The sequence below is a fragment of the Panicum virgatum genome, chromosome 7N (genome assembly GCF_016808335.1).
Source record: "Panicum virgatum strain AP13 chromosome 7N, P.virgatum_v5, whole genome shotgun sequence".
Lineage (NCBI taxonomy): Eukaryota > Viridiplantae > Streptophyta > Magnoliopsida > Poales > Poaceae > Panicum > Panicum virgatum.
In genome coordinates this window covers 50,419,017-50,443,094 of record NC_053151.1, presented here as the reverse complement: position 1 = coordinate 50,443,094, position 24,078 = coordinate 50,419,017, and the positions used below count along the sequence as shown (strand labels likewise).

Below are 24,078 nucleotides of genomic sequence, written 5' to 3'. Positions count from 1 at the left end.
GAAACAGCGGGTAGAATATACTGTTGTAATGAGACCGAGAGGAGACATGTGGCCGGGTGCGAAACATGCACCACAGAGAGCAAGCGCCATGTGAGAGAACAGCACACCTGGGAGCACCACTTGTTTCCAAGTTCTTCCACCGCTACTGAATTATTTATTGGGTGCGGCCACGTTGGCAGTGCCAGCCATGCAGGGGAGGGTAGGGAGGGTATGTGTATGTCCTGTGATGATGACCACCATTGGCAGTTGCAGTTGCATAGCCCTTGCCCCTTGCTAGGGTCCTGCTCATAGATAGTCCGCACTTCACTTTCAAGACGACTTCCCCCGTGAGAACCGTGGTGCTTGTTTTCGTTTCAGCAACAACACCAACTGGAGAGATCAAAATGATGAACCTCGCATGGATTTTCTTTGACATCGCTTTTATTTTTGTGCAGGTCACTAAACCCTGTTGCCGTCAGAAAAAAAGGAAGGAAAGAAAAAAGGGCAAGCGAACCCACATTAAAAGAGAGACAGACTCCTTCGACCAAAGCCAAAGCGTACCCAATTCGTGAGGTAAAGAAGCACGCCAACACACAAGAAACCAGTTAGGAGTAGTTGCTTTCTTTCTCCAATGCTAGAGACCCACCAACCTTTATCGGCGGCCATTTAAGGATGCTTCATGCTCCTACGCACGCGCCTCGTGTTTTCATCACACATCCGGTCCGCCAGCGGGAGAGGTAAGGGGCACCGCAACTCCAAAGGCGACAATATCATGGCGCAGTACAACGTGTAACAAACACTTTTGCTTTCTTTGCAGTTTGTCCTCCCAAACAAGTCCCACCCATTGATATCTATCTGCTGTTGCCAAACACACATCATTTTCCGACAATCCCCACATTACATGACATTGCTGTACACTAGTCTCCAATCTCTATAGTACAATAACAATAATATAGTACTAATAGTTCAGCATTGTGCCCCCCAATGCATTGAGTTAATTGCGATGGCAAAAGCTTCAAGAAACACTGGACATGTTCCAAACCGGCAAAAACTAAATTAGATAGTTATCATAATATGTTTGCATGACTTATTATATGATAATAACTGAAAGGATGAGGATCCAATGCTGACATAATAATTGACCACAATAGGCCATCCATTATAAAATACTAGCATACCTCCATCACTTCATGACAAATTATTGGGGTTTCGGTACAACAGGGTAGCTCCAAATAAAAATAAATATATGCAAACTGGTTGAATCTAAGATGAAGGAGTTGGATCTGACTGTAGATAGGGGGTAAAGTGTTTCAGTGCTTCCTCATATACAGGTTTTTTGAACTCAACTGCCTGCTCAAATGGAAATATATCATTATATACTTCAGAAGGGATCAAGGGGGCAAAGGACAGGTAAACAGCCCACCTTTTCAATAACTTCCTGGGGTGTCATCCATGTCCATTCAGCAAATTCTGGCTTCTCAGATCCATCACCATTAAGGTTAATCTCATCATCATTTCCAGTAAATCTAAATAAAAACCTGCATTTTTTGCATCACATGCCCACACGTCACATACCACAACAGCTACTAAGAAGCAGGAAAGCTTGTTAAATTACTTTGAGTTGAGAGTTCTGTCAGGGATAGTAGGACAGGTGATAAGATATAAACAAAAATACAGTATGACAGAAACAAGGATCTAGTACAGCCCATCTACAATATCTCCAAGTCCTGGGCCCAAACTAATCAATCAACCACACTATCTCCTAGTCCTGAGCCCAAAGATAGTAGGGGTAGAATAGCAGCACATGTGACCTGATAGTGTAAGTGGGCTTAACTAGAATACTAGATCCATGGATAAGCAGGCCTAATGATGTCTCTCTACTGAAATCCAACTGAAACTTATTTCTTAGCCCATCTCATCTAAGATCCAACAAGACCAAATTGTATTATTTCTTAGCCCATCTCATCTAAGATCCAACAAGACCAAATTGTAAAAGTTCAGCAAACCATGCCACACAAATTACAGACTATCAGCTGTAAAATTTACACCAGTGATGTTATTAGAAGAAGAAGAAAAAAGCTCCTACCAACGGATGGAACAGGAATGTCTTGGATCAACAAATTTGACTCAGGACAAGGATGAGAGTAGATCAAGTCTATCTGTTTATCAATCAAACTTTTCATGAACCTTAGAACAGTCGCCCAATTCAATATAAAATCCCTAGTTATTTGATATCTGGAGTTCTGTACCCACTACATTTTGCCCCAAGCTCTGCCATCCCTATCCAATTCAGCCATAAGAAGGTTCGTATTGAACTTCTGTGCCTGCATCTCATGGGAGAACTTTTCAATGTCACTACAATAAGGGACACTTGTATTTGTATTTGATAGGGGCCAGAGGCTAGAGTAGCACCCTGGATCAGGACACTAGGCACCGGGGTTCTTGCGCCCCGGCCGACCTGCTCTCCACTCTAGCGAGAGCACGGCCGACAAGATTCGAACCCGGGGCGCTTGATTCAGAGGCTGGCCTGCTGGCCGCCCGGGTTGTCCTCTCGTTCCCCGGGACACTTGTATTTGACTGCTCTTGCTTGCATCTCATGCAGAAACTATACTGTCAGGATCTTACATTCATATATTGTTTCATATCAAGTAGCTATACCAGTCAGCCATCTAGGATTGTTCTTGCAGTTTGAAAGTTGAGGCCAAGAAAAGGACATGCAGTTACCGCATAGAAAATTCAGCAGCTTACCATTTTTGAGCCTGGCCTTTCCAATCTGTTCCCCACCTAGCATTCAGTTTTTCTCTCACATCCGGCGGGAAATCATATGTTAACCAGTTAGGAGCCTACAAAAATGGACTCATGCACTCAGATATCACTTAACAAAAGGCAAAACTATCTTAACCATCAGGCTATTAAGGTAAAGGCATTAGGGGGCTTCTTGTCAATAAACTGCTACCTGCCGTCGTAGGATAGTTAGTAGACACTGGGCATTTCGCAATTATAATCATGAAGTGAAGGGGTTGCGAGGGAATCAGATAAAGAGGTCAACCGACCTCAGCCACGATCTCTGCAGATGTGACGCCAGTTTCTTCTCTCAATTCCCTAATAGCAGCTGCTCTCGGTTCTTCCCCTGCATCGATACCACCCTGTGTGCAGATTAGTACTCGAGGATTTGGTTTAGGAATTGTACGCTTAGGCTAAGCAAAATTAGATGTCAATGAGTAGAGCAGAATATCCCAAGTCACCTGAGGCATCTGCCACGCGCTAGGAATGTCGATCCTAGAAGCCGAGAAAATCTGGAGACAAGGAGGGCACAACCATGAGGACGAAGGAACCCGAAAATACGTGGGGATGGGGCATGAGATAGCCGAAGGAAGGATCGGGCTTGAGGGGACGCGAGCTTGCCTTGGTGAGGGAGGGGTTGGCGAGGCAGATGCCGACGTTGGTGCGGTAGCCCTGCGGCGGCGCGTCCATGGATGCGACGGTGACGAGCGGCGAGGCAGAGGTCGAGCAGGAGAGCGGGGGCCTGGTGATTCGTCGTGGAAGGCGGAGCGCGGCGGCGGGGCGGCTGTGGGGAACGATGACCAAGCAGCGTGCAGATGCGGCGGCCACCACCATCGCAGTCGGGGGTGGTGCAGGAGCAGGACCATGGAACATGGATTAATGGAGGGCGGGCCCAAAGTGTCAGCCCTCCAATTCAGCGGCCCGTGGCCCGTGGGCTCCTCCTCACGGACCTTGTTCTATGGACCACCGCGGTTTTTTCATTTTTATATTTTTTAAAAATTAAAATTTCAAAAATATATGTCCGTTTTTAAATATTTCAAAAATATACCCGGTTGCCCTCCCATAGGGCGACAGGCACAATGTGTAATTTTTTTTTTCAAATTTGCAACGAAGTCCTTGGAGAAAAAAAAGGGGACCTGTCGCCCCCCCAACGGGCGACAGGGGCCTGTCGCCCACCCCTCGGGCGACAGGGGCCTGTCGCCCGTTGGGGGGGCGACAGGCCCCCCTTTTTTTTTCTCGGACTTTTATTTTTGCAGGGACCTATTTTGAGCTATTCGAGCGTGTATTCGTCATCATCGTCGGCAAGATCTCGGCCGCTAACTCCTACCGCACGTAACTTGTCCTTCATTAAATCACGGAAAAAAATCGCAAGAACTTCCCTTATTTCACGAGCATTATGGAACCCACAAACATAATAAGTTCACATAAATAATATCTATAAAAACAAATGACAAGTAACCTACCACAATCATAAACATCGGATACAAATAAGCGGTCCACAGCTATCTCATTACAAATAAACATCATATACATCTAACCACCCCTAGGGCGTCGGACCCTCTTAGCCCTCTGCTGGGCACGGACATGTCCCTCGGAGTAGGTGAGAACATCCGGAAACCTCACCTGTCGCTCAGGACGCGCAAGGGGCTGCGGTGTCTGCTGCTGAGAGACCCAAGTGGTGCTCCTCCTAGCTGTGAATACCCCAAGACATCGGGGTCACCTTGCGCGGCAGGCTCTTCTGGACTCAAGCTGTCGAAGTCGTCTAAGGTGAATGTCTCGTTATCTGGTCGAAAGGAGGAAGAAGAAGGTCCGGCGCCCGCATCAGGGTAGAATCCTACGCAAAAAATATGGATGTTAGCGTACGCTCGTATATTTCGTAATGACATGTAGAAACCGAAATACGAAACATAAATTAACCTGTGCACGCCGGTATCTGTGGCCCCGGTACCATCCCTGGATACGGTCCGCCAACTGGTGCTGTCCCTCTAAACATTCCAGTATGGCCGAACGCAGTAGCTGGATCGTATCCTGTATGTGATATTAGTAAATATGTAGGAACACTTGATGTAATTTTAAAGAGATATGTACGTTACCTGTACTTGGGAAGAACTGCGACGTCGGCCCGTGTATGGTCGACGGACACGGGAACGACGACGACGCCTGAGACGACCCGTGGCTGTCTTCGTACTGCACACGGCTTCCGAAGTTGTGCGTTACCTGACGCAACTGATCACGCTGCCTCGACCATGCCTCTATCTGCTCAAACTGGGTCATTGGGGATCCGGCACGTACCCTCGTCAAGTAAGTCGAGCAGTCCGTCTCCATCATGTTGCAAAGGCGAAACTGCATCAATTCAGTAAAGTTACAAACACATGAATTATCTTATGAATATGATTATATATATATATGCAAATATGATCAAGAGACTCACCGCACCAGCTAGTGCCTCCACGTGGTGCCGGGCATAGCCATCCTGAGGCCTCGCCTGGTGTGGCTGCGGGTGAGTGTCAACAAAAACCAGACGAGCCCGAGTCCGGGGTAAGTACCAGGTGAGGTAAGCCCTAAAGGAGCTATCTGTGTGTGGTCCTGTTGGATGGACCAAGTGCTCGTCTGCCTGTTCCCATTGGTCCACCCACGGCTGGATCTTGGTGAGCCAATCATCAGAGCACGACAAGCCACTCCTTGACAACCTACAAAGTGGACCACGAAGAATCGTTAGATTCGACACGAATGTATGAGCCAAGTTCATTCATAATTACCTGTGGTCCTGGCGACTGACACGCTCCAACGCGGTGGGCACCGGAAACTCCTGGCGCTGCCCAAACTGTCTCCTGACTCTCCAGGGGCAATATGCCTCAACCGCGATGTCATAAACCAGGACGGCGGAAGTAAGCCACAGGCTCGCATTCGCGGAGCAGTGCGAAGACAGGCCTGCTGGTGCACGGGTAGCCACAGCCTCTGGGCTGTAAGGCTCCCAGACAACGTCCTCGGGCGTCAGCATGTCGAGCTCCGAAACAAACTCAGGATATGCGCGTTTAACCCGCGCATGTGCCCCGGACCTCTGCATTCCGAATAAGTAAAATTAAAAGTGCGCTAATACATCATGTAACAATGAATAACAAAATTAGGCTTGTTGCGAACATACCTGACGCCAGATCCAAATAGTTCCCATAGTGGGCCTCTCGTCCTCCTCGTCGCCGTACATGCCCCCGTGGTAAGGCTCGTGGCTGACCAAGGGGCGACCAACGGCTAGCCTCTCGTACGACCAAAGCTGTAGCAGTAGTGGGCACCCTGACAGGATAGCGTTCCCATGTGTCTTCATGCACCCATCGCAGAGTCCACGGTAAGTGGCTGCAAGTACCGCCTCACCCCAGCTGTAGGGCGGTACGTCCTTGTCCCCATCCGCAATCTCCCGTGCATACGGAAGGAGAATCCTATCGACCGAGTTGCCATGAGTGTTGTTGAACATGATGTAACCAAACAACCAAAGTAGGTACGCCTCCAGCGATCTGGTCACACTGTACTCGTCGGCATCCGCAGCCAAAAGGGCAGGCTGCATAAACAATTAACATAAATAGTTTCAACTATCAATGGAACATGTGAATTGTAACAATTAAATTTATATTTGGAATGAATACGTACTGTAAACTGTAGGAACCAGGTCTTCGAAGGACCTGCTGCTCGCGGGTGCGGGTTGATCGGACCTGCTTCATCCACGCGGTCAACCAGGGCAAAACGGGCCTCCAGCTCATCCTTCCATGAGGCCGCCACCACACGCGAACCTACAGCCTCCCCGACGATAGGGAGGCCGAGGAGGTAGGCCACGTCCTGCAGCGTAGGAGTCATCTCCCCACACGGGAGGTGGAACGTGTGTGTCTCCGGCCTCCATCTGTCAACGAGCGCCGTCAGGAGGGATCGGTCGAGCTGAATAGGCCCAACCTCGACAAGACGGCTCAGAGTCAGTAGGCCGGCCTCACGTAACCTGCAAAAAAACAAAAAATGTCGAAACAAAGGAATACCGGCGAATACATAAGTCATAAACAATAATATTTCATTACATACCGGTCACACCAATCGTGGTGTATAGAGATCGCCTCGCCGGGTGGACGAGGACGTAGCACCTCTAGGGCTCGGTGCTCAACAGCTGCAAAGTAAGACCTGTGGCTCGAGTCGATCACTGGGTCTAGCAAGGAGTCCATCTCCATACCTGCATTCAAAAATATATGAGAACACATAGGTAAATATATATTTCATACAAACTAGACACATAAATACAATAATACTTCATTACATACCTGCCATATTTCATTACTACATATTACAAATAATGAAATACAATTGTGGATCATGACACCGAATGCCTTCCACGAGCAATTCTCGCCGATGCTCGTCTGAACGTAGGAGGTGCTCCATCTCTGGGATTTCCGGAAGGACCGACGTCAGCAGCATCGTGAAGTGCATTCTGAGGACACTTCTTGTAGTTGTGACTCAATGATCCACATTGGCTGCAACGTTTTTGTGCCTTGCTTGCTTCCGACTCGTCCATACCATTCCGTATACGACGTGTCTGACGGCGGCCTTTGCCTTTCTTAGTGGCTGGATCAGGAATAAACATCTTATTCTCATTATCCTGAGTGAAAGGCCCCACAATTCCAATCACGTATACCTCATGTCCCCATGTGGATACAGCTGCTTCCTTGCTGAAGTACGGTGAAACAAATAGTCCTGGCTGTAACGCAGACTCTGCACATGCCGCAATGAGATGGGAGCATGGCATATGCAATAACTTAGGCTTCATGCAGGAGCAGAATGCTTTGCCATCAACTATAATCAAACTCTCCTGTACCACTCTATCTCTACGGATACCACGACCACTTCTATCCTTACATAGAACCTCAAATCTATGCTCCATTGTACCTGTGGATATGACGCGGTGCAGTTTTGCCTTTTCAATCTTCTCTTGCATATATTGTGTCACTCTTTTGCAAAACTGAATTTGGGGGTTGCTGATGTTTATGCTTGCAGCCGTGTAACGCTCTCTGAAATACTTCATGCACCCATACATGATGAACTCAACAATTCCCACAAGTGGAAAGGCACGACAAGAACGCATAACCATATTGAAACACTCTGCATGGTTCGTTGTCTGAATACCATACCGTATTCCGTTGGTATCATAAAGGAATGACCATTTCTCCTTAGGTGCACCTCGAATCCAGTGTGAAAATGGCTTCTCAATTGAATCCCTAGCCTCTGCAGCCTGACTCGTGCCTGCTCCTGATGCCCTTACCTTCACTAGCTCTGCAGTCAACTGATCAAGCATCTGCCATAATGCATTGAATTTTCTCTGTTGATTTTGGGTGCACAACCTCTTAAACAGGTTCTTAAGATCCTTGTTCTTGAAGTGTTCATAGAAGTTTGCACCCATATGCCTAATGCACCACCTGTTTTGGACATCAGGCCATAATGGAGGCGTTATCGCAGTTCCACGTTGCAATTTCAGTATTGATTGCAGAATACCTGCATGCCTATCACTAATAAGGCACACATTTGGACGTGCAGCAACAACATGATTCTTCACTCGTTCAAGGAACCAATACCAACTGTCTATGTTCTCATTCTCAACAAATGCAAATGCGAGCGGAACAATTTGGTTGTTGCAATCTACACCGATTGCGGTGAGTATCTGACCTTTATACCTTCCAGTCAAAAATGTGCCATCAATGCAGATCACCGGAAGACAAAACTGAAATGCTCTAACAGAAGCACTTATGCAAAAGAAGGCTCGTTGCATAATTCTTTGTCCCCTAGTCACGGCTGGTAAAAGGTATGTGTCATAAAAGCTTCCAGGATTTCTAGCAGCAACCTGGGATAACATACGAGGTAGGTTATCATATGATGCATCGTATGTGCCGAACCGCATCTCGAACACCCTTTGTTTAGCCCGCCATGCCTTCAAATAACTGATGGTGTACTGGTAAGTCTGCTCAATGTGTCGAATAATCATTTTTGACTCATAATTTAGGTTGTCCATAATAAACCCATACATTTGCTTTGCAACAAAGTCGCATGATATATTGCGATGCGAGGGAATAACTTCTGACATCAAACAAGTGTGCTCTGTGACAATGGAACATTTCCAGTTTGACTTCCATTTTCCCTTGAATGCATGTACTCGCCATGGACATCCAGCATTCACACACTTCACCTCATATTCTTTACTGCCAGACTTCACGACTCTGAATTCTCGTTTCAATGAGATTGCCCATAGTCTCACAGCATCTTTTACGGCTTCAATGTTTGGATATGTTGCACCTTGCACTACCTCATTCCCTCTGTACTCTCACTCCTGATTTCGTACATCTTCTGCGATATGACTGCCAAAACCATGCTCTTTCCACTCTTTTGGCAATGAGTACTGCTCGTCATCAGATGAGTCCTCATATTCTTCCATCTCTATTGCGGTTTGGTCTTCTGCCTCCATCTCGTCCACAATGCTATGTATCATCTCTCCCTCATCAGCAAGGCCCAGTGGTCCCATGTTTTGGTTCTCTGTCTCTTCTGACTCATCTTGCTCAACATAATTGGTCTCTCTTCGAATACTCGGAGTTCCTTGATCTGCACAATGTTGGATTTCATTTTGTGTCTTCTCCCGGATTTGAACAAGAATGGCCAGAGGCCACCCACGCTCTAGAGCTGCTTGCATGTACTTCTGCCAGTCATCAGTGCTGTGTATCATCATTAATTCCCATAATTCACTTTCTACCTCCCAATTAACAAGAGACTGGACAGTGATCACATGTGTCAACGGATCAACATGGAACCCACGCTGCAGCCACTTACATATGGAACCAAAACTCCTTTCCAGAGGTTTATCTATGCCGCTAGATGTGCGCTTAAAGGCAGAAAGATCTACTCCATTTGGCCCATACATAACATTGTATTCACCATAAAATACTTGAAACTGCATTTTGCTCGACATATCTGTATATCACATAATACTTATCGAGTTATACTCTTTACTTCACTACCTTATTCAATAATCCGTAAAAACTAAGTATGGAATTCAACTACAACGTATAAGTATTCATAACTACGTGATGACTCTCGAACTCTATACTGCATATGCCAAATTCTATTCTAAATCATAATTAATTTATAAACATGTCTCTAATAGCACTGCAATTGTAATAATAAATGCGTAGAACTAATTTTCTAAACTAATTTACTACTACGTAACTACAAACTAAAGTATCATTGAACTCCTACTTAAATGGATCTATTATAGCACTAATTAAATTAAATTACTCATATTTAAATATGTAGTACTTAAATATAACAATATTTAAACTAAATGTACTAACCTGCAGATCACAAGTGCTGAATCCGGCAGGGCTTCGCCGCTTTCCTTCTCCTCACTCCTCTCTTTTTTTTCTGGATTTTTGGTGGAATTTTCGGGCTCAAATGAGGAGGGAAGGGGAGGGCTAGGGCTTTTATAAGGGGGGAGACCCCGGTCGCCCGCGGGGGGGGGGGGGCGACAAGCCCCCTGCCGCGACTGTGGGCCGGGCCCAGCGGCGGTCGCCCGTGGGCCGGGCGACAGGCCCCTGTCGCCCCCCCAACGGGCGACAGGGCTTGTTTTTTTTTCTCCAGGGACTTCGTTGCAAATTTGAAAAAAAAAATTACACATTGGGCCTGTCGCCCTATGGGAGGGCGACCGGGGTATATTTTTGAAATATTTCAAAACAGACATATATTTTTGAAATTTTAATTTTTTTTAAATATAAAAAAGAAAAAACCGCTGGACCACCAAGAAGATTTAGTCGGCCCGTGGGCTCCTCCTGCTAAATGAAATGGGTCAAAATAGGTCCCCAAACATGTAAGTTATTATGTATTTCATCTCTTTAATACTATTCTCTCCATGTATTTGGCATCTGAGCGAGACTAGTCGTTGGCAGACAGTGGGTCTGTTGGAACCACCATCCAGTGGTAGAACATTTGGACCGTGTAAAATAGTGTTCTGGAACCATTCGAGCTAAAACCTGAAAATATTTGGCAAATGTCATGGAACGCTGCAACGTGGGCAAGGCATGATTGATGGGCTGTTCGTACCGAACTATTTTTTTTGAGGAAAAAAAAAATAAACTGCTCCACCGACTCTTGCTAGGCCCATTTATTTAGGTGAAAGAAGATGCTGGCCAGACTGGAAAGCTAACCCAGCCCAAAAATAAACTGCTCCACCGAAATTCAGCTCCCTGCCTAACATCCTTTTCTTCTCTTCTATCTATAACAAAACGTATGTAGCTTTGAGCTTTCGGATATAGTCATCGATTAATAAGGTCCTTTCTTCCTCTCTTTTAAGGAGACGAAGGAACCGCTTGAACAAGTCTTAATCTGTAGGCATCTCGCTTCTACTGGCTACTGTGGCAAGTCCCACGCTGGACAACGGGGCTGGGTGGGTGGGCCTCGCGCTGCAGGTCGCTGCCTTGGTTGCCAAGGAAAGCCAGGAGGAGGACAGACCGGTTCTCTTGCCTTGTCTTCTCTCGCACACCTCACCGCCCAAATTACCGAACCGCCTTAACTCCTCGCTATAAAACCAAACCCTCCCGCGGCCTTTCTCTCTTGTTCCCCTCTAGTACTAAGTACTAACCCGCCCCCCGGTTGGATTGGATTGGGTTCGATTCGATGCTTGTGGCCTCCGCCCTGCCAACAATCGCCTGCTGAACTCGAGAGATCGAGATGGCGGACCTCGCCGCGGCGCCCTCGCCCCCGCCCCCCGCCGTCCTGTCGGTGCTCTTCGTCGACGGCGACCGCACCGTCGACCTCGGCACCGTCACCGTGCACCCGTCGCTCGCCGTCAAGAAGCTGCAGGCCGTCGTGGCCGACCGCGTCGGCGTCGCGCCGCACCAGATCTCGGCCGCGCTCGCGCGGCCCCGGCGCGCGCGCCGCGTGCCCCTCGACGAGGGGGCCGACCTCGCCGCCGCCGCCGCCGCGCGCGAGGGCGCCGGCTGCTACGTCCTCGCGTCCCTCCGCCGCGCGCGCCGGGGCGGCCGCGCCCGCCGCGACAAGCACAAGGCCTCCGCCGCGGACGCCGCTCCCCCGCCCGAGAAGGCCATCCTCAAGCGCCTCCCGCCCACGGATCTGGCGTCCATGGTGGCCCCCGCCGCCATGCTCGGCGGCTGGGACTACGAGGCGCAGCTGCGGGAGCAGCGCGACTGGTACCTCATGAGCACCGCGGCGGCGGCGGATCCGTACCTCCTCCCGCTGGTGCCGGAGCTGGAGGACCCGCCGATGTGGTCGCCGCGGCCGGCGTGCCCCGAGTGCGAGGCGGCGGCCGCGGCCATGCGTCAGCCGCCCTTCCACTGGTGCGTGCGCGATGCCGTGGTCACCGCCGGGTTCCGCTCGCACGTGGGCCCGATCGAGCGCCCGGCGAAGAAGTCCCCCTCACCGCCGCCGAGCCCCGGACGCCTGCCGGGGCTCCTCGGCATGCCTGTCTACTGATTGATTACCAGCTGCTTCTTCGCCCCGCGAAAATTGTAAAGAAATCAAGCTGGTAATTGACTTGAATGGTCGACGAGGTTGCGTGTGGAGCTTGTGCGGATCGCGGCGGCGGACGAAGAGGATTTTAGGAGGAGCTAGCCTAGTAGCAGCATCCTGTTTCCTGGGAGACGAGAGAACGCAAGTCAGATGCGGCCACCGGTGCGGTGGGAACGAGTCTTCTGGCACTAGAAAATTGGATGGTCCTTTTTTTTTTTGGCAAATGGGGTGGTGGTGCCCGAGCAATGTGGCCTGGGCGAGTCCACATTACTGGACCCGTCTTTTGTTTTTCTTCTCTTTTAGAGAGAGAGAGAGAGTGAGAGCGCAATTTGTTTCTGGTATATCGAAGTGGTATATGCAGAATACAAGAATTCTGGTGTGCTCCCATTTGATATTTTGCCGCATGCTTATCTGCCGCGCACGTCGCGTCGGCTAACCGGACAGGTCAGTAGAAACCGATGGCTCGGACCATAAGCATTTTACCAGGTTCATCTCGTCACGCCCTGGTACATGTGTGTACAGGTACGCAAATCAGCTATAGGTCCTGTTTGTTTCAGCTTATGGCTGATTTTGAGGACTTTATTTAGAGAAAAAACTCACAATCAGCTAGATTCTCAATTCTCAATTTTAGGAATCATCTGACTTTTGAATTTTCCGACATCGAACCTTCAAAACAGGCCCGTCGATGGCCCCGGGCCAGCTGGGCGACGTCACAGGGCCTCCCAAACGGAGGGGCTCCAAGTAGTTAGTAGAGAACATATCACAAATATGAGCATGGAGAAAGACTTAAAGAGCATGAAGTTATTAGTAGGGAACATGTCACAAATATTAGAGAAAAGTTTTGCTTTTGCAGAACACAATATAGCATTTCGTGGCAGTAATAGCAGGTCGTACCAAGATAGCAATAGTAACTTCTTAGGATTGGTTCAAATGTTGGCTGAGTTTGACCCAGCCATTAAAGAGCATGTTGATCAAATGTTGGTTCAAATGATGGGCATAGATTGTTTGCAGAGTTAATTATCATCCAATAATTACTTCAGGGTTCTATGGGTCCTCTTGATATTTTGAAGTTTTTGAAGAAGTGCCCATTTTATCCTAATGCTATTATTAATATAGAATTTTGCTAACTATTCCTATTATTGTTGCATCTGTGTGGAAAGGAGTTTTTTTTCTAAACTCAAGTTATTGAAATCCTATTTGCGTTCTACTATAACGCAAGAAAGACTTAATGGGTTGGCGATAATAGCAATTGAAAATGATATCGTGAAGGAGATCAACTATGAAGATATAATTGAAAATTTTATTTCTAAGAATACGAGAAGGATGCTACTCTTTAGTAGAACACGAGGTTTGTTGTATCTTTATTGTTTTACCATTATTGTTTGATATATTTCTAAAGAGTGTTTGAAATAATACGTACTAAAGTTACATAATTGCATGAAAAAATATACTAATTATAGTTGACATATTATTTTTATAAATTTTAGGGCCTCAATTTGCATTTCGTCCCGGCGCCTCGAATTCTTGAAGACGGCCCTGCTTCAAAATCAACTAGAAGCTAAAACACTTCTGGAAACAATGGGAGCCATAGCCACTTGAGCCGTGATCTGGGAGGCAGACGCACGCAAGTGCAGGCAGGGATAGATGGCCAAAGTCGGCAAAGTCGACGTCCACCGTTGCACGTACGTGCCCACGCTTGATGACGACGTGACGTGCTACATCATCGCATATCTTTGCTCGCGTCACCCAGGGGCTGCCTTTACCAAAGTCTTCCGGACAAATCCCACGGATCCATGGAATGGAAAACAAGCACGGTACCCAAGCAGCCTCAGCTAACATGCTTTGGGCGGCGTACAAACTCTCTTCTGTTGCTTTACAAGAGAACTAAAGGCCCTTCGCAAAAAAAAAGAACTAAAGGCTACACGTACGGACCTACGGTTAACGTGCAGTTTGTACACAGACCCCTCACTTTGTTGGTGTAGTAGTTGGCAGGAGCAGGACTACGTGTTGATTTCCCTTCTAATTGCTTTGCTTGGTTTGTTGTTTCGGGCGAACAACGCGGGTGGGTAGGTATACGCCTTTGCTGTTCCTCCGATCCAATGGGCTTCTGAATGATACACGCTCAGGCCCAGAACAATGGGTACCTGCTGCCTGTTTCTCCGTAGAGAAGAGGGCACTAGCAGCTTGCTTGTCGCAGGCAGGCATGACCACGTCAATGCGTGGCACCATTATCAGCAAATGTCCGCCATCTGTCATCACCTGCTCCTGACCTCCAACTATTATATACTATATCGACTTCATTTTGTTTTGTTTTTCTTTCTTGTTGATGCAACGAATGATGGTGTGTTCATGCACCTTGTTTAGATGTAAAGTTCAAAATTTCACGAGAATCTTACGTCCATGAAGTATTAAATCTAGACGAAATAAAAAAACTAATTACATAGTTTGCTTGTAAATTACGAGACGAATCTAATAAGTTTTTACACCTAAAAACATCACACCGAATATTTGGACATATGCATGGAGTATTAAATGGAGTCTATTTATAAAACTTTTTGTACGGATGGATTGTAAATCGCGAGAGGAATCTAATGAGCCTATTTAATCCATGATTTGCAACAGTAATGCTACAATAACCATCCGCTAATTATAGTTTAATTATTTATTAAGTATGCTCATTAGATTCGTCTCGCAATTTACAACTCATACGTGCAAAAAGTATTGTAAATAGATTTTATTTAGTACTTCTAAATGGCAAGATTCTGTTCCAAAATTTTTTGAAGTAAAGATCTAAATACAGCCTAAAGCAACTTGAGTTGTACGACACGTGCAAGTTGAACAACTTTTGACCTTTTCAGTGAACATAAAACAGCTGACCATCGAGACGAACATCAACCACAAAGTAGCTACAATGATATTTAGCAAAAGGATTTTCATTTATATGGAAATAATTTTTGCCCCCAAAACCAAAATGCCTACCTCGCTCTTTGTATGCCAATCGACTGGGACTAGTCCATTATAGAATTTGGGGGAAGCATGCATTACATGCCTACCTTGCATTCCTCCTATGGTTTAAAATTGCAAATGTACATTCCAAAGCGGCCTGATTCGGCATTCTTAATACATGTAGATGAATATTTTGTGTTATGCTTGTTTTTGGCATAAATAATATGCTTTTAAGTACAATCTCTTGAAATTAAAAGGGGATTGTTATGCACGCAAAGGCTAGAGGTTTGGTCATGGCTCGAACTTGAAGTACAACTTCCATCATTTCGACGAAAATGAGAAGCGTCATTGTCTCTCTTTATATGACGTACAACCTTAATTTGGAAAGAGCTAACACAACCTCAAAGGGAGCAAGCATTGTATGAGCATTAAAGAGCTAGCTAGCACAAAATAAGCCTTGACTATGGAAATCTAGAACCCTACCTATCAGTCAACTTTGTTAAGGTTGCTGCTCCTTGCATTGGGGGTGGTTTAGTCAGCAACAGAAATGTTTCTCCTACTATATGTCAGTTGAAAGTATGGGTCGCGACCGATGATTATCAGAAGAAGCGATTATATAAAATCCTTGTAAATCACTGTGTGTCAGACAATGTGCAGTAAAAGGAGCTTTATTTACTGTATTCGGCAGCTCCAACAGCTTCTAGTCCAACAATATTTTCCTCTCACACTGCTCTAGCACCAGCTTCCAGCCACCAGTCAGTTAATAATATTTTTTTTGACACCACTCCAGCCACCAGCTCGAGCTCCACATCCAGCCCAGCGAACCGAGTGATTAGTGCAAAACGGAAGAGTGCAGGAAAGACCACGCGGTGGGAGAATATTCCAAGCTGGACAGCCGGCGCCGCCGCCGCCGCAGCAAGTCCGCGACTGTTCCGTTCCCAATCTTGCAGCGAGCGGTTCCTCGCTTTCCTTGGGCCTTTCTTCCTGGAGCAACCAACGCACGCAATAATCGCCTGCTCTGCTCCCCCCTGTCCCTGTCTGCTCAACCAAACCGGCGAACCGCTCCTCCTCTTCCACAATCCAGATCCACCACTCCTCCGACGAACCATATCGGGCATCTGGATTCCGGACTACTTGACTAGGCGGGATTGGGGAAGAGGAGGAGCGCCACCAGCAGCCGCACGCCGAGGTGGCGGCGGGGGAGATGGAGAGCCTGGCGCAGCGCGCGGCGCTGCTCCGGGAGTCCCTGCACAAGAGCCAGCAGGCCACGGACGCCGTCGTGTCCATCCTCGGCTCCTTCGACAGCCGCCTCTCCGCGCTCGACTCCGCCATGCGCCCCATCCAGGTCCGCTTCTTATCTCAATCTGTTATTAGTATTAGGGCTCGCGCCTGCCTGCTGGAGCCAAGCACTGATGCTGTCGCTCTTTGGCCGCAGGTGAGGACGCACGCCGTCCGGACGGCGCACGAGAACATCGACCGGACGCTCCGCTCCGCGGATGTCATCCTCACGCAGTTCGATCGAACTCTAGAGGTGCTTGCTACTAACTTCAATTCCATGTTCGCTGCCCCTTTTCATACTATTTGCGTTCCTCTCGCACAGCACACTTGGAACTGTAGCTTAATTTATCTTAGGAGTAGGGACCGTGCAGTTAGATGAGGTGATCATGTACCTGAGCATATTTGGACATGGTGTGTATATTTAGCTGCAGAACTGAATTCTCGCTTTTCCCTTCCCAATGCAGAGCCAAGGAGTGCTGGAGCATAGTTTGGTTAGGCTCCCCTTTGTGTGCTTAGTGTAGAAGATTCTTCTGTTTTAGCTCAAGCAGGAGCTTATTATGTAAGGCCATGTACAGTGCAAGAACGCTTATATAGATGATTAAAGAGAAAAGATGGTGAAGAACCCCAATCCACAATGGAAACAACAAAAATTCCTTGATAATCTTCAGTTATCTTGCTGAAACTTTTAGTTTTCACGCTGGATCTGTTCCAAGCATTGTCCGCTTCCGTTAGCAGCGGTGCTGCAACAAGCGTCCCTCATGTCCATGTTGGCATGAAGAAAGGCCAACCACCCGCAAGCTCCCAACTAAGGGTTCCTGTTGTACATGACCTAAGGAGGCTAGCGACAAAAATATATCCTAACCTCTCCCAAGGTTAACACTTGTTGTTCTAATATGTTTGAGTCATTAGGTAGGAAATTAAATCAGGCGTAATTTGGGATTTCTATTATTCCACGCACCCAAATCTTTCCTTCTCTACCTTAGGTATTTTCTTTGGAACTGCTCCTTGATAAAATTAGTCAATCCTAAGTAACTATCAACGGTGGAGCCATGTGTTTGAAACCGAGTTTATCGCTATATAACACATTTGTCCCTAGTCGTCATATACCATTTTTGTTTTAATATTTGAAAACCTTTCTTCAGAAGGAGCAGCAAAGGGATTTGTTTGTTGGGATACAGTTTGTTAAGTATGACTATTTGAAGTGCACCTTAATACCTTAATACCAACTAAATCTCATATTGTGAAAACAATAACAATGTTGCAAAAGTATATTTTTTATGTCCAAGAAAAATTACTGAAATGGGCAACAATTTTCATTGATGATGCCTTATGATTTTGTCTTAAGGATTGGTTGCATTAGGTTTGGTAACAATTACAACTGGATGTGATTTTCATTTCAATGGAGCCTGGAAGTATTGATAGCAAATCTCTAGAGAGAGAGAGAGAAATGTTTTTGGAGTGATGGGTTGCTTTTTCTGATTATGGCCTTGGCTGACTTGTTATATGTACAGGCGGAGCGTGAAATACAGAAGGGGCCGCATGAGAACCTTCAAGGTTTTCTAGATGCAGTTGATCGGTTGAGAACTATTGAACGTTTCTTTAGCTCAAATAGGAGTTACCGCAGTAGTGATGGGGTGCTCAACCATGTGAATGCCCTCCTTTCTAAGGCCCTTGTGAAGATGGAGGGAGAATTCCAGAATCAATTGTCCCAGCGCAGGTTTGCGTCTGATCATTAATTATATTTGTATTTTCCCTAACTTAACCTCATCTAACCCGTGCTGTGCACCCTCGGTACTGATTTCAGCAAACCTATGGAGCCTGATCGTCTTTTTGATTGTCTTCCAAGTACACTTCGACCATCCTCTGAATCTCAGCCCGAAGGTGGGAAAAACACATCATCCGAAAATCAGCAAAACCCGGAGGCTGCTGTATACAGTCCTCCTGCTCTTATTGAGCCAAAGTTTGTTCCATTACTCTCTAAATTGGCACAACAGTTGGTTCAAGCTGGATGCCAACAGCAATGCTCAGAAATATACAGGTACAAGTAGTTACCCTGAAAATTTTGCAGTTTCTTTAAGCGTTACAAACTCTTCTTGTTTCCATGTGCTCATGAGCCAAGAGATGCAGTAATAGTTATGCTCTATGGAATGACATGCTGAAGCATATTTTCCTTTGTGTGCAGTGAAGCTCGCGCTTCAGCTTTAGAATCAAGTTTGAAGAACTTGGGTGTTGAAAAACTGAGCAAAGATGAAGTGCAGAAAATGCCTTGGGAGATTTTGGAATCTAAAATAGGAAACTGGATTCATTTCATGCGAATTGCTGTAAGAAAAAAAAATTTCCTCTGATTTTCTGTTATGTGTAGCATTCATCTGGTGACATTTGCCTCTGCTTGGAACAGGTCAAACTCCTTTTTGCTGGGGAGCGCCAGCTTTGTGACCAAGTTTTTGAATGCAGTCAATCTTTGAGGGATAAGTGCTTTGCTGCAATAACAAAGAACAGTTTGGCTACACTACTCAGTTTTGGAGAGGCAATTGCTATGAGTAAACGATCACCAGAGAAACTGTTTGTTCTGCTAGACATGTACGAAATAATGTGCGAACTTCAAACGGAGGTAAATCTTTGGTTCTGACCATAGCTACGTGGTGCATTTCAGTTGGTGACCACTGCTGTTGTAGTCTTGTGTGCCCACTGATATCAGTGTAATTTGCATGCTGAACTTATAGTCAACATCCATTTGTTCGGACCTGAATTTTAGAACCCTTTGTCTGTCTCATAGCTTTTGATTATCAGAATCCTGGAGTGAGTTACCTATCTTCACTCTTCAGAGCTTGGTCCACTTGTGTCGATGAAAATTTCAGCTGATCTACTGTAAAACGCTGCTGCATATGTTTACCATAAACTACAACTTTCTGGTGTACATATTTAAAGTTAGAGTAGTCGTATATCAAATTCAATTTCCAGACCATATTTTCTCTTAGCCATGTGTTAGCCATGTCAAACTTTTACCCAAAATCGATTTGGCTGCCCTTAGGAGTTTGGACTTTCTTAGTTTGATTAGAGAAGTTTGCTTTCACTAGACTGAGTTTTGTAGGAAATCTAGAGGCTTGTAAATTATCTACTTAATTTCAATTTTTTAACATGTAAAAAATGCAAATCTATTAGATTTGTGATTATTTTTTGTATGTGAGGAACTTAAAAGACCATCTTGTTGAATCAAATTTGTAGATTGACACCATCTTTGTTGGAGAATCATGTTCTCAAATGCGTGACTCTGCACTGAGTTTGACGAAATGCTTAGCACAAACGGCGCAGAAGACTTTCAGTGACTTTGAAGAAGCGGTTGAAAAGGATGCAACAAAGAATATTCATACTGATGGAACAGTTCATCCTTTAACAAGCTATGTGATCAACTATGTTAAATTTTTATTTGAGTAAGTCTCTTATAATATTCTAATGTTGTTGTAAACGAATAGGTGCATGAGATTTGTCCGTATTTTCATGTGCCCTTCTTTTCTCTGAATTATCCACTGGCTTTTCTATAGTCTCCAAATTCACAAAGAACCAGATATGCCCCATAATTGACAACCACCTTGTAATGTCTGTGCAGCTACCAGTCCACTTTAAAACAGCTTTTCCAGGAGTTCAAAAAGGAAGACGGAACAGGTTCTGAGTTGGCAGCTGTAACCATGAAAATCATGCAAGCTTTACAGAATAATTTGGATGCAAAAGCAAAGCAATACAAGGATCCTGCTTTGATGCACATATTTTTGATGAACAACATTCACTACATCGTCAAATCTGTCCGCAGGTATGTTCTTATGAAGTAATGCAGGAAAGAAAGACACGATAGTGTGTGGGCAATCTGATTCTATCTTTTCTGTCACCCAGATCAGAAGCCAAGGATTTGTTGGGCGATGACTGGATTCAAAGGCATAGGAGGATTGTACAACAGAATGCAAATCAGTATAGAAGAATTGCTTGGTCAAAGGTCTGCTTGCTCTTTATCTATGATTAAAACTCTCTGATTATTTCTCATGCGTACTGGCATATTTTGTTCAAGGCTTATTTGACCTAAATAGATATTATCGCTGCCTAAACCAGTCCATTCCAAACCATCGAAGCATCCGGTATTCATGTTGCCGTTGCGAACAACTCAAGCGTAGATAAGTAGGCTTCCAGAGATATCAGTGGCCATAATATTACCACTCCTGATGGGATTGACCTAATTATCATGTACAGTTATCCTTTACCATCTAATATTTGTTGCTGAGTAGGTTAGTTTTTAGGGACCGTGTAGCATCTAATATCCTTTACCACTCCTAAGCAGCTTATTTTGACTAACTAAAATGGACAGTTTGCTTGCAAATCAGATATGTATGTTATGTTGTGCACCACCATCAAATTCTTGCTAGCGTCTCCACTACTGGGTAATATTACTTAGAAAATAAAACTGGTAGATATCTATGTGCATAACACTATATTTATTTGATCCAATGTTGTAGGTGTTGCAATGCCTCTCTGGTCAAGGTTTGACTTCATCTGGAGGTAGTGGTCAAGTAGGGAGTGAGGGGGGCAATAGCAGTGGAGCTTCAAGAGCAGCTGTCAAGGAGAGGTTAGTCAGATCTACTTTCTACTTTAGATTGGTTTCTTGTGCAATTTCTGAATTTGTCTTTGTTATCTTTTCCTGTGGTGCTATCAGATTTAGGTCTTTCAATGTGTTATTTGAGGAGATCTATCAGAAGCAATGTAGCTGGTCTGTTCCAGACACTGAGTTGCGCGAGTCACTAAGACTTGCGGTTGCTGAAATTCTGTTGCCTGCGTACAGATCTTTCATCAAACGTTTTGGGTATGCTTCTTTGACAGCTCGTTTACTTGTAAACAACGAAAGTTAAATGTATGAACCCAGGAATCAGCAACGCTTTCTCAAGGTTTCCTGCAATTATTGCTCTCAGTTCGTGTTCACTGTGCTCACATATTAACTTTCTGACCTGTAGGCCACTCATTGAGAACAGCAAAGCGCCTGGAAAATACGTCAAGCACACGCCCGAGCAGCTTGAGCTGCTGCTAGGCAATTTGTTCGAGGGGAAACAAGAACGTGCTTGATAGTCTCCTGCTGCCTACCATACCTCAACAATGATGCGATGCTTCTCTACGTACACTGGCGCCCCTGTCAGCATTGTTCGGTGATCTATCCATGGGCGTCAAAAAGCTTCCCGTTTCCAAAAAAAAAATGATTTGTACAGAATGTATTTCAGTTATGTCTGGTAGGTAGTAGGCATATTTTTTCTACCCGACATTTTGAGTTCTTAGCAGTGTGCAAAGAAACCGGCTGGCAATGCCTAGTGTCAATTGAATCATTGAGTTTTAGTTCGGTGTGTGGGCAATGTGCATTTGTGTCAAAAGCTCGTGGCTGTTCTGTTACGGTTGATTTTGTAAGATGGGAGTCAATTCCTGTGCCGTGCGGTTATGAGGTCGGTGCATGGATCATTGGACCGTCCGATGGACCGAGAAAAGGTCGATGATCCCTGTTGATTCATTCAGTTCGTCTAAGAAGAACTGGAATGCCGCTAAAAAAAAAGAACTGGAATGGTGCTTTTCTTTTTCCGGGACGAGTTAGTCCTTTTTTTACGCGTCGTACGCGATAGAAACAGCAAAAGACTTTGCATTTGAAATAGTATCACCTCTTTTTTGCTTATCTTGATTGAGCTAGTTGCAGTCTATTAGTATAAGGGTTTCTTTCCTTTTCTTCACCTTTGCTGGCCTGCTGGTTGTGGCAAAGCTGCGCGTGCGGCAGCAATGGGGGCGGGACCGCGGGAGGCCATACGTGACAAACGCCGTGTTTAGTAAAATTTTATATAAAAAGACGAATGCATGCATGTAGTGCTAAACGAAGTTTATTTACGAAACTTTTTCATGGATGAGTGTAATTTTTCGAGACGAATTTAATGAGCCAAGTTCTACCATGATTGGCTACAGTTATGCTACAGTAACAACACCTAACCGTCCTCTAAACGTACGATCGAATGTCTCATTAGCTACAGTACTATAGTTGTGGAGTTAATTTTGTAATTAGACTTCATTTAATACCCCTAATTAGTGGTCAAAGGGCCGAAAAGTTTTCATGAAAAGTTTTACATGGCCCAACCAAACACTACCAAAGCAAAACCTCCCGCGAGAGTCGATGCAGAGGAGCGAGGCCATCCAGGCGAACGCATGGTTGCCATTGATGATGCCACGCGGCTGACTGAGGTTCCTCTCTTCTTTTTTTTTCCGACGAACCAACAGGGGCAAGATGCCCACCTGAACTTGAATTCAATCGGAAGTTGCCGAGGCAGCCAAGTTTACAAGCGGTCACTTGTATTTTTGGAGCAAGCGCCGGGCTCCAGTGGTGAGATACAATAGGGGGGAGGGAGAGGGTTCGCTACTAGGGATTATGTTACATTACTAAGGGAGTTACACCAGAGCAGGAGCCGAGACGAGTCGACCCGGCAGGGAGCACGAAAGACCCAAAGCCGGAGGCGTGCACGCATCGACGCGATGATGCCGTCCACGCCGAGGGCAATGTTGTCGAAGACCATACGGTTCCTGGCTTTCCAGACGCACCATAGGGTGAGAAGCAACGCGGTGTTGGTGGAGGGCTCATCCAAACCTGTAGTAGAGGCGAGAGAGGAGTGGATGGAGAGCACGTCGGTCGGAGCGATGGCGTCGGGGAAGAACCGGTCCCAGAGACCACGGAGGCGGGGGAATGTCACAAAGAGGTGCACAACATCTTCAACTCCGGGGCAGAATGGACAGATGTCAGTGTCAAGGCAACCATGGTGATGCAGGCGTTCCCGCGTTCTGGTCCTTCCCAGGCGCAGAAGCCAGAAGGCGAACTGGACTTTGGCCGGTGCAAAGTTGTTCCAGTTGGCGTCGGCGAGAGGCGGGGGCGGAGCCGTGGGCGCGGCACGGATTGCTTCATAGACGAGGCTGGTGCGGAAGGACGACGAGGGCGAGGTCGTGATGAAGCGGAGGTCATGCCCGGGGGAGAGTGGTACCGTGGCGAGCGCGGATTCCAGGAGGGCGAGCTCGTGGTTGGCCGCTGAGGAGAGTCGCGGAGGCCAGGCGAGGCCGCGAGCACCAAGGGCCACCACAGTCTTGATGCTGATGGATTTATCCAGGCAGTGAGAGAGGAGCGCCGGAAGGGAGTCCTTGAGCACACCGGCGGATGACCAGGAGTCAAGCCAGAATGAGGTGGATGCGCCATCGGCGAGGACGACAGACGTCATGCTCCTGTAGAGGGGGAGGAGAGACTGCATGGCGCGCCAGCAGGGAGAGTCGCCGGAGGCGCATTCGCCCCAGTACCAGTAGCGGATCCAAGCGGCCCAAGGGTTGGGATCGCCGGAGTACAGCTTATGCAAATTCTTGAGGAGGAGGCTTAGCATGGATGTGGCAGCTAAGCTGATTCGTGCAGGCGAGGACGTTCAACGCGCCAAACGACGCTAGACTAGCTGGTCGAAGCACTCCGGTGGCACACCACAGGTCTGGGCTCGAACCCCACGTTGCTTCCTCTTAATG

At 46.5% G+C, this 24,078-nt stretch overlaps 4 protein-coding genes across 4 annotated transcripts; 2 read left to right on the top strand and 2 right to left on the bottom strand.

Moving 5' to 3' along the window:
• Positions 1–1,011: 1,011 nt before the first annotated feature.
• On the bottom strand, positions 1,012–3,618 carry LOC120682963 (nudix hydrolase 26, chloroplastic-like). Its single transcript, XM_039964972.1, has 6 exons — positions 3,385–3,618; positions 3,225–3,275; positions 3,033–3,125; positions 2,728–2,822; positions 1,403–1,517; positions 1,012–1,329 (listed from the first exon to the last, which is right to left on the bottom strand). The coding sequence occupies exons 1-6, from the start codon at positions 3,595–3,597 to the stop codon at positions 1,243–1,245; spliced, it is 654 nt and encodes a 217-aa protein (XP_039820906.1). The 5' UTR covers positions 3,598–3,618; the 3' UTR covers positions 1,012–1,242.
• Positions 3,619–11,115: 7,497 nt separating this feature from the next.
• On the top strand, positions 11,116–12,684 carry LOC120683509. Its single transcript, XM_039965587.1, has one exon. It carries the CDS (start codon positions 11,500–11,502, stop codon positions 12,259–12,261), a length of 762 nt encoding a protein of 253 aa, XP_039821521.1. The 5' UTR covers positions 11,116–11,499; the 3' UTR covers positions 12,262–12,684.
• A 3,468-nt stretch (positions 12,685–16,152) lies between these two features.
• Positions 16,153–21,973, top strand: LOC120681823 (exocyst complex component EXO70A1-like). The gene is made up of 12 exons (XM_039963447.1): positions 16,153–16,588; positions 16,679–16,774; positions 18,033–18,238; positions 18,326–18,559; positions 18,704–18,842; positions 18,920–19,132; positions 19,747–19,952; positions 20,129–20,329; positions 20,410–20,509; positions 21,024–21,133; positions 21,221–21,367; positions 21,516–21,973. The coding sequence occupies exons 1-12, from the start codon at positions 16,448–16,450 to the stop codon at positions 21,622–21,624; spliced, it is 1,902 nt and encodes a 633-aa protein (XP_039819381.1). The 5' UTR covers positions 16,153–16,447; the 3' UTR covers positions 21,625–21,973.
• Positions 21,974–22,952: 979 nt separating this feature from the next.
• LOC120681402 lies at positions 22,953–23,945 on the bottom strand. Its single transcript, XM_039962889.1, has one exon. The coding sequence runs from the start codon at positions 23,943–23,945 to the stop codon at positions 22,953–22,955; it is 993 nt and encodes a 330-aa protein (XP_039818823.1).
• Positions 23,946–24,078: the final 133 nt, after the last annotated feature.

What these genes read in the sequence shown, in the direction of transcription:
- LOC120681402 (XM_039962889.1), bottom strand. Translation starts at nt 23,945, where the DNA reads ATGCTAAGCCTCCTCCTCAAGAATTTGCATAAGCTGTACTCCGGCGAT.
- LOC120683509 (XM_039965587.1), top strand. Translation starts at nt 11,500, where the DNA reads ATGGCGGACCTCGCCGCGGCGCCCTCGCCCCCGCCCCCCGCCGTCCTG.
- LOC120681823 (XM_039963447.1), top strand. Translation starts at nt 16,448, where the DNA reads ATGGAGAGCCTGGCGCAGCGCGCGGCGCTGCTCCGGGAGTCCCTGCAC. An exon ending in TGTGCGAACTTCAAACGGAG is followed by an intron (nt 19,133 to 19,746) that starts GTAAATCTTTGG and finishes TCAAATTTGTAG; the next exon opens with ATTGACACCATCTTTGTTGG. An exon ending in ATCGTCAAATCTGTCCGCAG is followed by an intron (nt 20,330 to 20,409) that starts GTATGTTCTTAT and finishes TCTGTCACCCAG; the next exon opens with ATCAGAAGCCAAGGATTTGT.
- LOC120682963 (XM_039964972.1), bottom strand. Translation starts at nt 3,597, where the DNA reads ATGGTGGTGGCCGCCGCATCTGCACGCTGCTTGGTCATCGTTCCCCAC. An exon ending in GCGCGTGGCAGATGCCTCAG is followed by an intron (nt 3,126 to 3,224) that starts GTGACTTGGGAT and finishes ATCTGCACACAG; the next exon opens with GGTGGTATCGATGCAGGGGA. An exon ending in AAAGGCCAGGCTCAAAAATG is followed by an intron (nt 1,518 to 2,727) that starts GTAAGCTGCTGA and finishes CAAAAAATGCAG; the next exon opens with GTTTTTATTTAGATTTACTG.